The sequence below is a fragment of the Acomys russatus genome, chromosome 22, assembly GCF_903995435.1.
Source record: "Acomys russatus chromosome 22, mAcoRus1.1, whole genome shotgun sequence".
NCBI classification, from domain to species: Eukaryota; Metazoa; Chordata; class Mammalia; order Rodentia; family Muridae; genus Acomys; species Acomys russatus.
Genome location: NC_067158.1, coordinates 30115838 through 30130001, shown reverse-complemented (window position 1 = coordinate 30130001; position 14164 = coordinate 30115838). Strand labels below are relative to the sequence as shown.

The window sequence follows — 14164 nt, the reverse complement described above, 5'->3', positions numbered from 1 at the left end:
CTGCGCACGCGCGCCGCCGGCCCGGCTCCGCCCCCCCGGGTAGGGACCTACAGCGGGCGCGGCGGCGGCGATCTGCGGGCGGTGCCGGCGTTGTAGATGCCTGTCGGTCCTCTGGGATCTGGGACAGTGAGGTGCCGCGGCGTCCCGGTGAGTGGCGGGGCGAGACGGTGTGGGATCCGGGAGGGCGCGGCTGGGTGTGGCTCCACGGTCCCGCGTGCGCGCCTCCGTGCTGAGGCGCCTCCCGTCGGGCTAGGCTGGTTAGGTCGGAGACCCACGGCCCACCCTGCGGCCTTTGTGCAGCGCCGGCTTAGCCCCGCGACTCAGCGCGCCGGGCGGTTGAGCCGGCTTTTTAAATGATGCCTCGGCCCCAAGCAGGAAGTGTCGTCAGGAGGCCATTTTTAAAGCCTCTCGGCCTCTGAGGCCGCTTGACGCGGCTTTGGCTTTCAGCGTTTGGAAGACACCCCATCTGCGACTGGCCGGCCCCCAGGGGACGTAATGGTGCGAGCACTCGCACCCGCGCCTCGCTCAGCGCTGTGCGGCGCCCTGGCCTCGCCCGGGAGAGCGTGCATCCCTGCGAGCGCGCCAACAATAAACTTGAGGACCACGCTGGCATTGTCTTTGGAACGGGTGTCGGGGTGAGCCTGTCCACAGAGGACCTAATCCTGTGTGGGATGGAGTTGATGTCACCTTTTGTGGGATAGCTCCATCCCAGCCTTTCAGTTTGATCTTGATGACAAGAATTGAAGGGGTGGTGCAGATTAACCCTAGGGAAAGGGTGCAGAAGAGGGGAAAGAACCAATGCGAAGTTAATGTCCCGAAAAGGGAAAACAAAAAGATAGAGAATATTGAAACCCCCCCCCTTTATGTTTGTTGGGTATTTAGCATACCCATTTAAATCACTTCGGCCATTAATAAATAGGATATGGACGATATTTATCATAAAAAAGTGAAACATCAAGTATATTGTCCTAACTGAAAAGTAGCCTACCAACCCAAACTCAGTATTGTGTTTGAGGCCTTAAAACATTACACCTTAAGTTGAGAGTTGAAATCACCCAAGAAGAAAATTCCTTGAGTGCCAGCGGCCTGCAACACTTAGCTACAGAAGAGCAGCCAGCCAGCTTGGGAAGGTGTCTCTGTCCCTCTGAGTCACACACACAAAGTTAAGCCTAGTCCAGGGCTATGCAGGAGAGCATGGCTTTGCCGAGGATTCTGGAAGCCCAGAAAGTATTTATATGCTTGAAGTGCCATATTCAGCTTTTTTTTTTTTTATTGTAAGCATTACCTTTATCCAAGACATGCATTTATTAAAAATGTGTTTTTATCTTGGATTGATGTGTTAGCCCTGACAAGGACATTCGATACGTCCAGCCTTGTTGTGCTGGTGGCTATGAAAGAGTAAAAGAGAGCTTTGTCTTCTCTATGCCTTTCTCCCGAAATTATCACTCATTTTTAAGCCTACTTAAAGAAGCCTGTATTTCCTTTCTTGTCTATTTGCCTTTAAGTAAGAGGGTCTGGGACAGTGTTTGTGCAAGAGGCAGAACAAAGAACAGGTTAACAATTGTCACTGCGAAGGCCGCCATTTTCTTCACCCATCCCCTTATCCTCTGAGCCAGTCCAGTGGCGGGCCTTTCGTGACCAAGTCTGCTGTTACAGTGGTCAGCTGGATCCTTTCCAGTGAGGATTTTCCCGGCCTTGATTGTCCCTAAACTGCCTTTGATCCCTCCCACCCCCTGCATGCTGCTGCCACTGGTAAAAACGTGGCTGTAGACCATCTAATCCAGACGTGCACGGTGGGAGTCATAGGCACAGGATTGCCTGGGAAGGATTTGATGACATTCCCTACCCCAAGAAAGGAGCCATCCGTTTCATTTAGGTCACAGGGTTCCTGGAAACCCTTCCTTCTTAAGCTTAGACTGGCTGCCACTGGGAAATGTTTTAAAGGTTTGTCAAAATATATATATATGTGTGTATCCAAAAGACCACAGCTTGTAGATCCCAGACTTACATCCAAGTGTCTGACTCTGTTGCAGGCCTATTGTCGGCACCCTTGGCTTCTGAGCATAAATGTCTACACCACGGCCTGAGGCTCTGAGACCTGTGGTCCACAGTGGCTAATAAGAGCTGAAAGAAGAGAGAGAAAGAGCCACAGAGACTTGCCACACTCTTGACTTCTGGGCCTGGGAAGAACCATGCCCAAGAGGTTAAGGATCCTGGCTGTGTCCTCAGCTCACAGGACAGAGTTTTAACTGGATGCTGCCCAGCACCGTTTCCACCTCAGTGTGACCTATAAAAGCCACATACCATCTCAGGTAATTGAAGTTGTGTTTCGAAACGCATCCAGGAACATATGAGCCTGCTCCTACAGGCACCCTTCCTGACGAGGAGGGCCAAGGTACTGTAACATCGGCAAGCGGCCAGCCACTGGGAGCACCCTGGTTGGCTTCCTGATAACAGACCCACATTGAATTTGCCCATTTACTTCTGGCTCCAGTCAGAACAGCATCTCATATAGGGGTGGACTAGCAGAGTCCTCGTCTATAGTTGGCCATGCCCAAACACTGTGGCAGGAGAAGAGGAGCGTTCAAATTTCAGATTGCTAAGATCCACACCTCACAGAGACCTCAGTGTCCCCAAGGTCTTGCTGCTGGGCAGGTGCAAAGCATTGACTCATATGTGTTTAGGCACCTCACTACTCTGACCTAGCCCCACCTCCACTGTGAGGTCTATAAAGGGACAAGGTTTTGCTTGCTGTCCCTAACTTTTCCTGCGCCCGTCATTCAGGTGGTTTGCAACCTGAGTTGCATATTAGAATCATTTTTGAAGCCTTGTAAACTCGTGTCTGGATTCTGCCCCACCCCTGCCACTACCTTAATTAAATCCTACTCTTTGAGGAATAGGGCCCTGGCAGCTGCATTTTCAAAGCCCTAAAGTAATTTCCTTTAAACACTGTGGGCTTATCTAGACCATATTTGCCTTAATGCAGGCAAAGCCAATGGATCCCCATGGAGAAGGAAAGATTTCTCTCTTTTTAAATTATCAATTCTACAAATTTGGGTCCCCCACCCCCACCCCATCCCTCTGAGGCCAAAAAGGGAAGGAAGGAAATACAAAAATGTGTTCATCTTTAGAGACCTTAGAGCCCTTTGAATGTTTCAAGGCTGAATTTTTTGTAATGCCCCGTGTGTGTGTGTGTGTGTGTGTGTGTAATGCTAATAAGTGTATTTTCTCATTAATTGTTTTCTTTTTCACATTTAAACTACAAACCTTGAACTTGAAAGACTCTAGCCCTAGTCTTACTATTTCTTTTCTCATAAACTGTTGGGAAGGATACCCAGGGGCTCCTAGCTTCTGAGCAAGCCCTCTGTGTGTTTTGTTTTGTGTTTTTTTTTACAGTTTCTACTTCTCAGTGGAGCTTTACTGGTGGACTCCACATTTAAAGGAGTCTTACCAAAAGGGTTGTCATTTTTTCCTTTTCTTTCATCCCCACATCAGCCATGTGGTAAATTATCCCTTTTTACAACTGCAGAAACTCAGGCTAAGCTAAGTCTAAAATCACATTGCTAGCTATGTAGCAAGCCAAAGACCCACCTGCCCTTTGACCTTTGTCCCTGGTTTTCCAAAGTCCTGTGCTCTGCGCTCTTAAATTGCAGTCACCGAGAAAGCAGACAGACAGACCGTCTGGTCTGTTGCCCTAGCTATACACCTGCTTTCTGAAGACAGTGGGACCCCAGGGACGATGTGCTCTCCAGTGGCATTTGGACATGCTTCTTGTCATCAAGGCGGCAGCCAGCCTTAATCATTCCTGAGTACAAGGTGGTTCGGCATGAAGAGTCCACCACACGGTTGACAGCACCTGTGTAGGCCTGCTTTTCCATCTGCTCAGTTCTGATTTGTGATTGTTGAAGTACTTGCCGGGCGTTGTTTTACTTAAAGGTCTGGAAGATGATATGCTGTTAATAAGCGTAATGGTGGTGTCTTCCGCATCCAGTCTTACATCTACATACCTCTAACCATTACGGGCTTATATGGAGTTTAAAGGGTTCACTGAGGGGGCAGATGAGACAAGCCATAAACAGAAGGAATGCATACATACAGTTTGTGAGGGGCACACTGTCCCTTGCCTGGCAGTGAAAAGGAGAGAAATCACTTGCCAAAGGACCCAGCCAATGAAGGGTGAATCTTCCAGCATATTCCTTTGTTCTTCTTGGGTTCCTAAGCAGAATCCCTGCCCCAGTGATGAATGTGGGTGGAGCCTCAGCAAAGGGAGGAGTCCTGGATCAGCATGCCTAAAAAAAAGAGCTGTATGAGTTTGCGTCCTGATCAAAAAAGATATAGCCAGTCGTCTGTCATGTGCAGCAATGGGTATGACACAGTGTCCAGCCACATTCTTTTCTCACTGACATCTAGAGGAGACATTTGCTGTACGCCTGTTTCATGGTGTGGCTGAGCTGTCACAAATGGGGATGGGGAAAGGTAGCCTGGTTAAGTAGCTGACACATGAAAGCAAGAGTAGTGTGTATCCAGCAGTGTCTGTCCTGTGGTGATGACTGCTCTGGTACCACCGAAACCGATGCATAGTTTCTACCTGGGTCACTCTTGACTGTGCACCCAAACAGTGTTGAGTTGAAAGTTAGATTCAGCTGTGTTCTGGAAACACGGTCAGGCAGCTGAGGAACCTATGCTTGGCATAATTTCATTACAAAAGTAGCAGCTGGGTGAGGTGACTCACAGAGGCAAGCAGATCTCTCTGAGTTCGAGGCCAGCCTGGTCTAGAAAGCAAGTCCAGGACAGAGAAACCCTGTCTCGAAAAAAACAAAACAAAAACAGAAACAAAAAAAAAAGGAAAATAACATTTAGTATGACCTGGTGAGCCACCTGCTTTCCCAACCCCTTTCACTTGCATTATAGCAGGTACCCTTACTGCCAACCCTGTGGTGTAGGCCAGGGAGCAGTGTGCCCCAGGTCACGCACTAACAAGTGCCGGCACTGCTGTTTAAAACCCCCGCATTGTTTCTATAATGATAACATGAGACCTAGTCTTACTTGGCCCTTTCTGATCTGTTGAACACTAATAAGCATTAGGAAGCCATATGCTTCCTTCTTAGTGATGAATACAAACTTTCATGTCCTTGACTAGTTCTCAGTGAACTGGATCCTCAAGTTAAATTCCACCCCCCTTTGTGTTCCTGCAATAAATATGTAAGAAATCAATATAAGTGAGCTCAAAAAAAAATTTTTTTTAACCTTACCCATAGTGCATGCAAATAACTCCTACCCTACCTCAGTGCCGAGAGCAAGTTTGTGGTGCACAGAATTGTCCCTATACATTGGTACATGACTGTCATCTTTGGCTTTTGCTATAGATAATTCTATATGCTGCTAAGCCATTTATTATGGGAAACAGACAACTTAATGTTAAATGGCTCTCCCACTGGGCCATTAAGTTAGCAGTACTGAGCTATCTGAGAGGAAAAACTGACTGACATCGTGCCCTAGGAGCTGTGCCTTTGGAGGTCAGTGAACTCTGCCACTGATATCTTAGGTGCCCTCCACATGAAGTGCGTCCATGTATACCCTCTGTCAACAATGCCTTATGGCATCCTTGGCCTTCAGGCCATTGATAGTAACTTGCTGAAAAGATTCAGCTTAACAGGTAGTTGAGTGTGAGCCAAATGAAGGACCTGTGTGTGCAAGGAAGGAAGCTATCACTCAGGGGCGTTGGCAGTACCTGAGAAGTGATCTCATGTCCGTCCCACCCACTGCCCTTTGCCCATGCTCTGCTCCCACTTACCTTTTCCTTGGGGTATTCACACTGGAGCTGTGTTCTGCCCTGCACCTGCTACACAGGTAGCAATGGTCAGCTAGAATTGTAAAGAACCCCCCCCCCCTCTTGTCCACCATGAGTGGGAAGCAGAGGTATTGTACCAAGGCCAGGTTAAAATGAAATGGCCTACAGCCTAGATGTCTGTCTTCTCTCTACTAGGACGTGTACTGATCAGTCTCAAATCTCACATCCAGACTTGTTCTCAAAGATTCCTAATTTAAAATACAAGTTGTTCCCAACTTCGGATAGCTCCCCCTAAGACTCTGACTTCATGACACTGTACATGTGGGGGTGCACTCAACAGGAACCATACTTCTTCTGAGTTTGTTTCTTGACCTCTTAACCAGGCTGGCCACGTGCACAGCACTGTGGTGATGTTGCGCAGCAGCTGTGACCTGGAGCTCGTGGCCAACCATGTTGTCACAAGTGTAAGCCAGCAGTACTGTGCCATGAACCGTATTCAAAAATGAAATAACGTGGTTATTGTCTTATAAACTGTCTAGCTGTGTGCCAGCTAATGTAAGCAAGCGTTCTTAATTAAAAGTGGGCTGTGCTATATTGTGCTGTGCTGTAGGCCAGGTTGTGTTAAATTTGTGTTACACTTCAGTGTATGGTGGGTCATAACCCCCTTGAAAGTTGGGGAATGTACGTAACTAACTGCCCAGATGGTTTTGCACAGATGGTATCACAGGACTCTCTTGCTCCTCAGCCACTTGGTACTGGCCTGATTGTCTAGGGGTGCTCTCTGCTTCTTCCTGATGGTCATGAGCCTACGTGCTAAATCTATTTAAAGTTTAAAAGTATTGAGAGCCTCCAAGTGAAAGGACTAGGCAAGAACATGGAAAGACCGTTTTCCTTCTTGAATCTTTGAGGCTGTGAAGATATGAAAAACTGACCGTGTATAAATGTAATTCTGGTTGGTGTGGTTCTTCCACTGAAGGAAGCTTTGCAAGTGGGGTCCTTCACTAACCAGTTAGCTAATGTTCGTGCAATGAGGTGCTGCATTGAAACCATTAATAGCCAAGTTGTGTGGGGCAACTTGTGCTTAAATTAGCGCACCCAGCACCACTGCTACCCACGCTGTAAGGTTATGAGGCTGGCAGATGAGAGTAGACCTTGCCATAGCGACTGGATGCAGATCTTTGGCCTGGCCCATCAACAAAGTCCTTTGTTGGCCTGTCGACAAAGTCCTTTGTTTACAGGCAAGTCTGAATAGAAGGTAAGTTACAGGAAAGCTGGGGGTTTTGTTGTTGTTGTTTGTTTGTTTTGCTTTGTTTACTTCAGGCTGAGTTGTTGACAATGAAAACAAAATTCTGCCTGAAGAGGAAAGGGTTTGGGAGCTTAGAGTAGCCACTGTGTCGAAGGTGGGGTTGTTCAAAGGACTTGAATAGATCCGGAAGCTAGCAATTTCACCTGCCTGCAGGCTGTTGTCAGGGCTACCTGGTGCCTTAACCAAAGCTGTTTTAACAGCCCTCCATCTCTCCTGAGAGGGAATGCATCCCAGGAATGTCGGTGTTTACGGTGTTTACGTGGCTGTTAGGTCCCTCAAGCTTCAGGACCATTGGATGTGAGCTGTATGCCCTGACTTCAGCCTCTGCGTTCTATGGCCCTGTGGCTTCTCTGGACCTTACTTACAGTTGATGGCATCTGCATGAAACTGCTGGGGGAAACATGTTGGAGATACTCAGGTTCTCAAATTATAAAGTCTGACTTCAGAGACCAACAGCCTCAGGCTTAGACACCTGGTCCAGGCTTCTGCCCTGTAGACGAGAAAACAGATACACATAGGTCACTCCTTGAGGTTGCTTTGTATATAGCAGGAGCTCTAGGGGTCCTGTCTCCTTTCACATGTGCCAGTTTACAGATCCGGAAAGGAAAGAGTATGTCTGCTTCCCCAACTGATGCCTGACAGGCCTCTTTACATCTACACCAGAGTAAAGTGGAATCAGAAGGCTGGCCTCTGCTGCCACTTGGGAGCATTCATGTATCCTATGCAAGACATGGTCCTCTGGCATACATAGACGCTTGACTTTGGAGGGTTCAGACAGCACTTGCAGCCCCCAAGGCCTTTGTCTCCTTGATGCCGTCTGGTACAGGGGCTTGACTACATGCTGGTAGTTGCTTTGGGTGTACATGACCATCATTCACCAGAGCTGGGCAGGAAAGAGAGGACTGCAGGTGTCATCCTGGCTTGTCCTTATGTGTGGGATCTATGTTGTTTTTCAAAGCTGCATGTTTCTTCTCCTGTTCTAATCCAAGGCACCGTGGCCCACAGCTTTGCAGGCTCTAGTCCTCCTAGGTCAGCTGGATGCTGTCGTTGAGATGTAAATCAGAGCCTGTCATTCTGTTGACCCACTCTCTTTCCCATCTCTCTGTCACATGTACAGGAGAAGCTATTGTCCTGTGTCCCATGTTGACCATTCTGGTTGTTGTTGTTGTTTTGGTTTTTCAAGACAGGGTTTCTCTGTCCTGGACTCACTTTGTAGGCCAGACTGGCCTTGAACTCACAGAGATCTGACTGCCTCTGCCTCCATAGTGCTGAGATTAAAGGCATGCGCCACGACACCCGGCTCCATTTTGACCATTCTGCAGCCCCACCTCCCCATTGCTGATTCTCCAAGTGCTCCAAGCCCGTTTCCTACAGATCTTGCCTTCTCTCTGCTTGAGACACCCTTTTTCTGGAACCCCGTAGAACTTGGTCCCTGGCTGCCACAGGTCTGGATGTCTTCTCTCCACCCAGCTCTGAAGCCTCCTCACATGCGCTTTTCCTGTCCTTCACTTTGCTTCTTGATATTTCTTTACCAGTTTGGGTGTCTTGTCTTGTTTTGTTTTAATTAGCATTTGACAACTAAATGATTGACCCACTCCCCCAAATGTGGCTTCATAAGGGGAAGGCAGTGGTCTGTCCATGCTTAAAACCATTGCATATGTACACCTGCCAGTGGGCATGTGTGGCAGTCAGAAACAGCTCTCAGGAATGCGTTCTCTTCTCTCTACCATGTGGGTTCTAGGCGTGGAGCCCAGGCCGTCAGTGTTGGCACCAGTTGTATTTACCCAGTGAGCCATCTCTTGGTCAGTGCCCTCCAGCTCACCAAGAGGGCGCCTAGCACTTGATGGAGGCCCCTGAAGATGATAAAGAAATCACTGTTTGAGTCAGTGTTGTTGGCGTCTCAACATTTGTGGAAGCAAAGTGAGTGTGTGAGTGAGACGTGGCATAATTCAGGTGCACGTGTGAATGACTGACCTTAAGCCCTGGCTCCACCACTTGGTGGTAACTGGCACATGAAAACTGAGTTGGCAGTGTCGTCATGATGTTTTTGTGAGGCTCATATGAAGCTACTTATAAAGTTGTTGGGATGTACTTAGGTCAATTAAACAAAGCGTTCCCCTGTCCAAGGTGACCCTGAGCTGATGTTCTTCCTCCAGGTAGCTCAGGCTCACAGTTGGCCTAGAGTGGAGATTTCTAAGTGCCTGCGCTAGAGATTGTTCTTTAGTTTAGGCTTGCCAATGTGGCTGTGTGTTGTTGCTGCAGCATAGTAGTTTCACATGTGTGGGGATTCTGTGGGAAGTTCCCACTGAGCCGTTACAATACAGCGGAAGCAGTGGTAGCTTAGCTAACCCTTGAGCCCCTGTACTAATCTGTATGGTTTTTTTCTTGTAGTGTTGGCCTGGAAACAGAATTGAAAGCGGTCATACTGTGGCTCTCATATTTCCTGTGAAAGGACACAAAATGTGATTGATTGTTAGTCATTCACATATGAGAAGTGCCTGCTGCTCCACCAGTCACTGGGTGTATGGAAGGATGTCTGCGGAGAATTTCACCGAGTGACATCTTTCTGGTTTTCAGTTGGCCATGTGGGTATGCAGATAAAGAAGATGAAGGATATTGGAGAACAGCTGTATACCACGCAAGTGAATGGTGGACCCAGTCCCTTGACCATGTCTCCCAAACAGCCTAATTCTAATAGAGCAACTCGGCCAGATAGGCAGGAAGCACAAACCCTCTTGTACCAAGGCTCAGAGGCCGAGGCTGCCACAATGACCATTGCTACTTGCATACAGTGCAAAACTGTTCACAAGATCCCGCCTCAGGACCTGAGGAAGGGCCTTGGGCAGAGCCAGAAGGAAGATGCTTTCATCTGCTTCAAATGCAGCCTTCGAGCGGGGCCCGCCCAGCTGCATTTTGCAAACGGTAACCCCAGTGCAGCTCATGTTAGAAATGAGACGGACGCCATCTCGAGTCCCGTAAATAAATTTAAGGTTAGGAACTTCAAGCCGGGCAAATACTACTGTGATAAATGTCGCTTCTCCACAAAGGACCCGCTGCAGTACAGAAAGCACACACTGCAGCATGAGGAGATCAAGTTCATCTGTTCCCACTGCAGCTACATCTCCTACACGAAGGGGGAGTTCCAGAGGCACCTGGTGAAGCACACTGGCATCTTCCCCTATCGGTGTGAGTACTGTGATTACGGTGCCATTCGCAACGACTACATCGTCAAGCACAGGAGGAGGGTCCACGAGAGGGCTGGTGCCAAACGGCCACTCAAGACTGTGACCAAACTGGAGCCCAAGAGAACCAACATCTCCAAGCAGAGCATGGAACTCTCAAAGGCCCCCAGTCCCAGGGCTGCCTTCCAAAACAGGCTGTCAGACCAGCTGTCTCGGTTCTCTCTCCATGCACACAGAGACAAGGCGCACAATGGGATGTTGTTGCCTGAGCTGAAGAAGCATCAAAAGGACGTGGTGTGCATTCCCAACAAAATGACCTTGTCCGAGCCAAGCGAGGTGAGCCTGGTGGGGAATAGGAATGTTGAGGTGGAAGTGCTGTCCCCCTCCAAGGAGCCTGTGCAACCAGGTATGCCGCTGACCATTGTGGCACCCTCGGAGCTGGTGGTCCCCACCAACTGTCTAGCGCAGTTGATGGATGTGAAGGTCGTCAATGGCACACAGCAGCTTGTGCTTAAACTGTTTCCGTTGGAAGAAAACTCCCGCCTCGAAGCGGGCAGAGATGGGGTTCCTTCTGAGTGTGTGACGACTGAGAAGGCCTCAGGGGGACAGAAAAAAATGCTTTCCACAGAAGCCGTGAGGTCACTGGCGGCAGAAGGGAGTACTGGAGAGTTTGTGGGCCTTGACCGGCTGCACTCTTTGGTTCAGAAACAGCTTAGAAATGTGAAGTGGGTAAAGTCTTGCAATCTCTTCATGCCCGATTCTGGTGTGCACAGTCATCAAGACTCTTTCCTCTGTTCTGGTACCATTAAAGATTTGCAGAAAACCCACAGTTTGTGTCCACCCAGAGCCCTTCCTTCTGTTGCCTTAAAAGGTCATTCTCCAGCCTCTGTGCCAAACAGTGTTTCTTGTGGTCCAGGAGCCACAGCAAATCCTTTCTTGAGTAAAGTGGCTGTTTCTCTTGCTGAAGATGGCCGGGGTTCCCGCAGTGACTCCCAGCAGCTCCTTCCTCTTGCCTCATTGCCTGCGAAGGTGTCCTTCTGTGGGGAGAGGGGCTTACTGCCTGTAGGTGAGAATGACTTTGAAGCGGCCCTGAATAGGATTAGTCATCCGGAAACAATGGTTTCTTCTGACAGGAAGCTGGAAGACAAGCAGGTAGAAAACAAGGCAGTGGGAAATGCAGGCCAGGTTTCCTCTGCACAGAAACAAGAGTATTTACACATAAACATGACTGGGGGAGATAAACTGAGACCCCAACAGCCTGGGGATCAACCTGTGCAGAATTCTGAGAAGACAGGGAACGCATTTGAAGGCCCAGTCATCTCTTCAGTATTTTCTCTGAGCTCTGGATCTGAAAATGTGCCAGAGGGCATTAAATGGAATAGTTCGACGACAAAAATAAAGTCCATTGAACTGCTGCGCAGAAAGATAGCACAGTTAATTGAGTCTTGCGGCAAGCCTTCCTCTTTGTCTGCCAATAGTGCTCAGCGACGTTCCATAGGCCAGGCACCCAACCTGACTTCAAAAGCAACTCCCAGGGCTGTTCAAGAAATGAGTGTGTCCTTTACTGGCCCTGGCCCTTCTGTGAGTCCTCTCCAAAAACCTCAGAACGAGGGCAGTGTTACTGGCATTGGGCAGCTTGCTCAACAGCAAATCTGTCCCCAGTTTGTCAGTGGTGAGGACAGGAAAATGGAAAGCAGAGTGACCAGAAAGACTCCTGTTGCTACTCCAGTGCTGATCCCCAAAGGGGCTGTGTTGAGGGTCCTTAACTCCTCTGAAGATGCTCACATCATAGAGGCTACCTGTGACACACCGGTCAGCATACCCTGCAGCGAAGCAGAACCACTTCCATTCTGCTCTATGAAACGGACAGGCTCAGGCTCCCAGCCTTTGACCTGCAAACGTGGGCCAGCAGACCTCTCCCCAAGTCTCGAGACATCTCTCCGGCCCAAACTGAAAAAGGAGGACACACTCTACAGTACCACCCCTAAGAAAATTGTCCCCGTGTACAGCACACAGCCAGGAAGCAGCGACTGCAGCAGGCAAGGAAGGCCAATTTCTAGAAACCTAACTATAAGCAAGAATAAGACTAAGCAAGTGAGCTCAGCCAAGAAGAAAAACAAGATGCAGGCTGATCCCAGCCGCTGTTTCAAAGACCCTTCCTTTTTTCAGGTTACAAGACAGTTGCGACTAATCGCTGCCAAACCGGATCAGTTGATCAAATGTCCCCGTCGGAACCAGCCAGTCATTGTGTTAAACCATCCCGATGTCGACTCTCCTGAAGTGACCAATGTGATGAAGGTGATCAACAAATACAAAGGCAACGTCCTCAAGGTTGTCCTGTCTGAGAGGACTAGGTGTCAGCTGGGTATTCGCCGGCACCATATGCGGCTCACCTACCAGAATGCAGAGGAAGCCAACCACATGAAGAGGCAGATGATGTTGAAAATGAAACTGAAAAAGGTTCATAAAAACAACTACCAGGTGGTGGGCTCATTGCCGGATGACCCTGCCCAGTGTGTATTTAAGTGTTGGTTCTGCGGGCGCCTCTATGAAGACCAGGAAGAATGGATGAGTCACGGCCAGCGGCATTTGATAGAGGCCACCAGAGACTGGGATGTCCTTTCTTCAAAGGGCAAATGAGTAAAATTGGGTCTTTGAAGTTTGGGTTTTCTCCTAGTTTTCCTGGCTTAGGGTCACACCCTAGACCCTCAGTGCCGTAGATGAAAGGGGGTTCTTATTCCCCAGAGTCACCATAGGGTTGAGAGCCCCTTCTTTACCTGAGCTCTGTGGCTGGACCAGGAGAGGTGGGAGGCCCCTGAAATTCTAGTGCTTTCTGTTGGAAGGATGTAATCCGAGGTCTTTCTTGCTTAGCGCTTATTTTTCAGGAGTAGACACATCTTTCATAATCCATTTAGAGGGGTAGGTTTGTGGGTGGCAGGTTTCTCAGGCAGATTCTGTTGAAGAGCTAAGCCTGTCCTAGTGCACACACCCACTTGTGCTTTGACTCTCCCAGAGTATTTGGTACATAATAGAAGTTACATTTTTCTACTTGATGGGTTGTCTTCCTGTTGGTTAGATTGCTCGGCCCCTCCCCCTCCAAGTACTAGCAGTGTTCTGCAGGGCCACACTGGCTGTGTATCAGCAACAGGTGTTAGGAAAAGACGAGACAAATTTTCCATATTTAGCTTTTTGCTTGCTTTTAAAATAACTTGATTGGTAATAGTTGGATAGGGAATATGTAATTGGTTTTTGTTTTAGGTAAAGAAGGGAAAATATGTAAAATCAAGTCAGTTCTCTGCATCAAATATAAATGACTGTTTTAAAACATCAAGGAACAGATTCATTAAAGCAAAAGCCTTGGTGGTGCCATTCTAGGCGGACATGAAAGCCCACTGTGAAGGGTCTTCCGTGGCTGGTTTTCACCTGGGGACCCATGCAGAGCCTCCAGGGATGCCACCACACTCTTGAGCGTAGGATCATAGGGCTGCTCCCCAGGCCAGGTGTGGTCTCCCTTTTCCTCTTTCTGATAAGGTCCTCCTGGGGACGAACATAGTCTGTGCAAACATTTTCCTCATGAACACTAGCAACCGCAGGAGTCAACAGCATGGAAAGAGAACCCCACTTGTCTGTGGAGGCTTTAGGAACACTACCCCTGTGTTCAGTGCGAGGAACAGGCAGCTCCTAGTTTGGCCACAGATACTCTGCTCTCTCTTGCTTACCTTTGCCGGAAGGACTTCCTCTCTACTAAGAGGTGTCAAGACCTAGCAATCTACGAGGCACTTCTGCACATTAGGAGAAAGCCTATCTTCTGCATGGGTAGGGCTTCCTGGACAAGGGCAGCTAAGGCAGTGGACGCTGACCATGCCAAGCACAGGTGGCTGAGTC

At 48.7% G+C, this 14164-nt stretch overlaps 1 protein-coding gene across 1 annotated transcript; it reads left to right on the top strand.

Moving 5' to 3' along the window:
* On the top strand, positions 1-13579 carry Znf518b (zinc finger protein 518B). The gene is made up of 3 exons (XM_051164821.1): positions 1-147; positions 2034-2312; positions 9489-13579. The coding sequence occupies exon 3, from the start codon at positions 9689-9691 to the stop codon at positions 12917-12919; it is 3231 nt and encodes a 1076-aa protein (XP_051020778.1). The 5' UTR covers positions 1-147; positions 2034-2312; positions 9489-9688; the 3' UTR covers positions 12920-13579.
* The last annotated feature ends 585 nt before the right edge of the window (positions 13580-14164 follow it).

Excerpts from the sequence above, each read along its gene's own strand:
- Znf518b (XM_051164821.1), top strand. The coding sequence starts at position 9,689 with ATGCAGATAAAGAAGATGAAGGATATTGGAGAACAGCTGTATACCACG.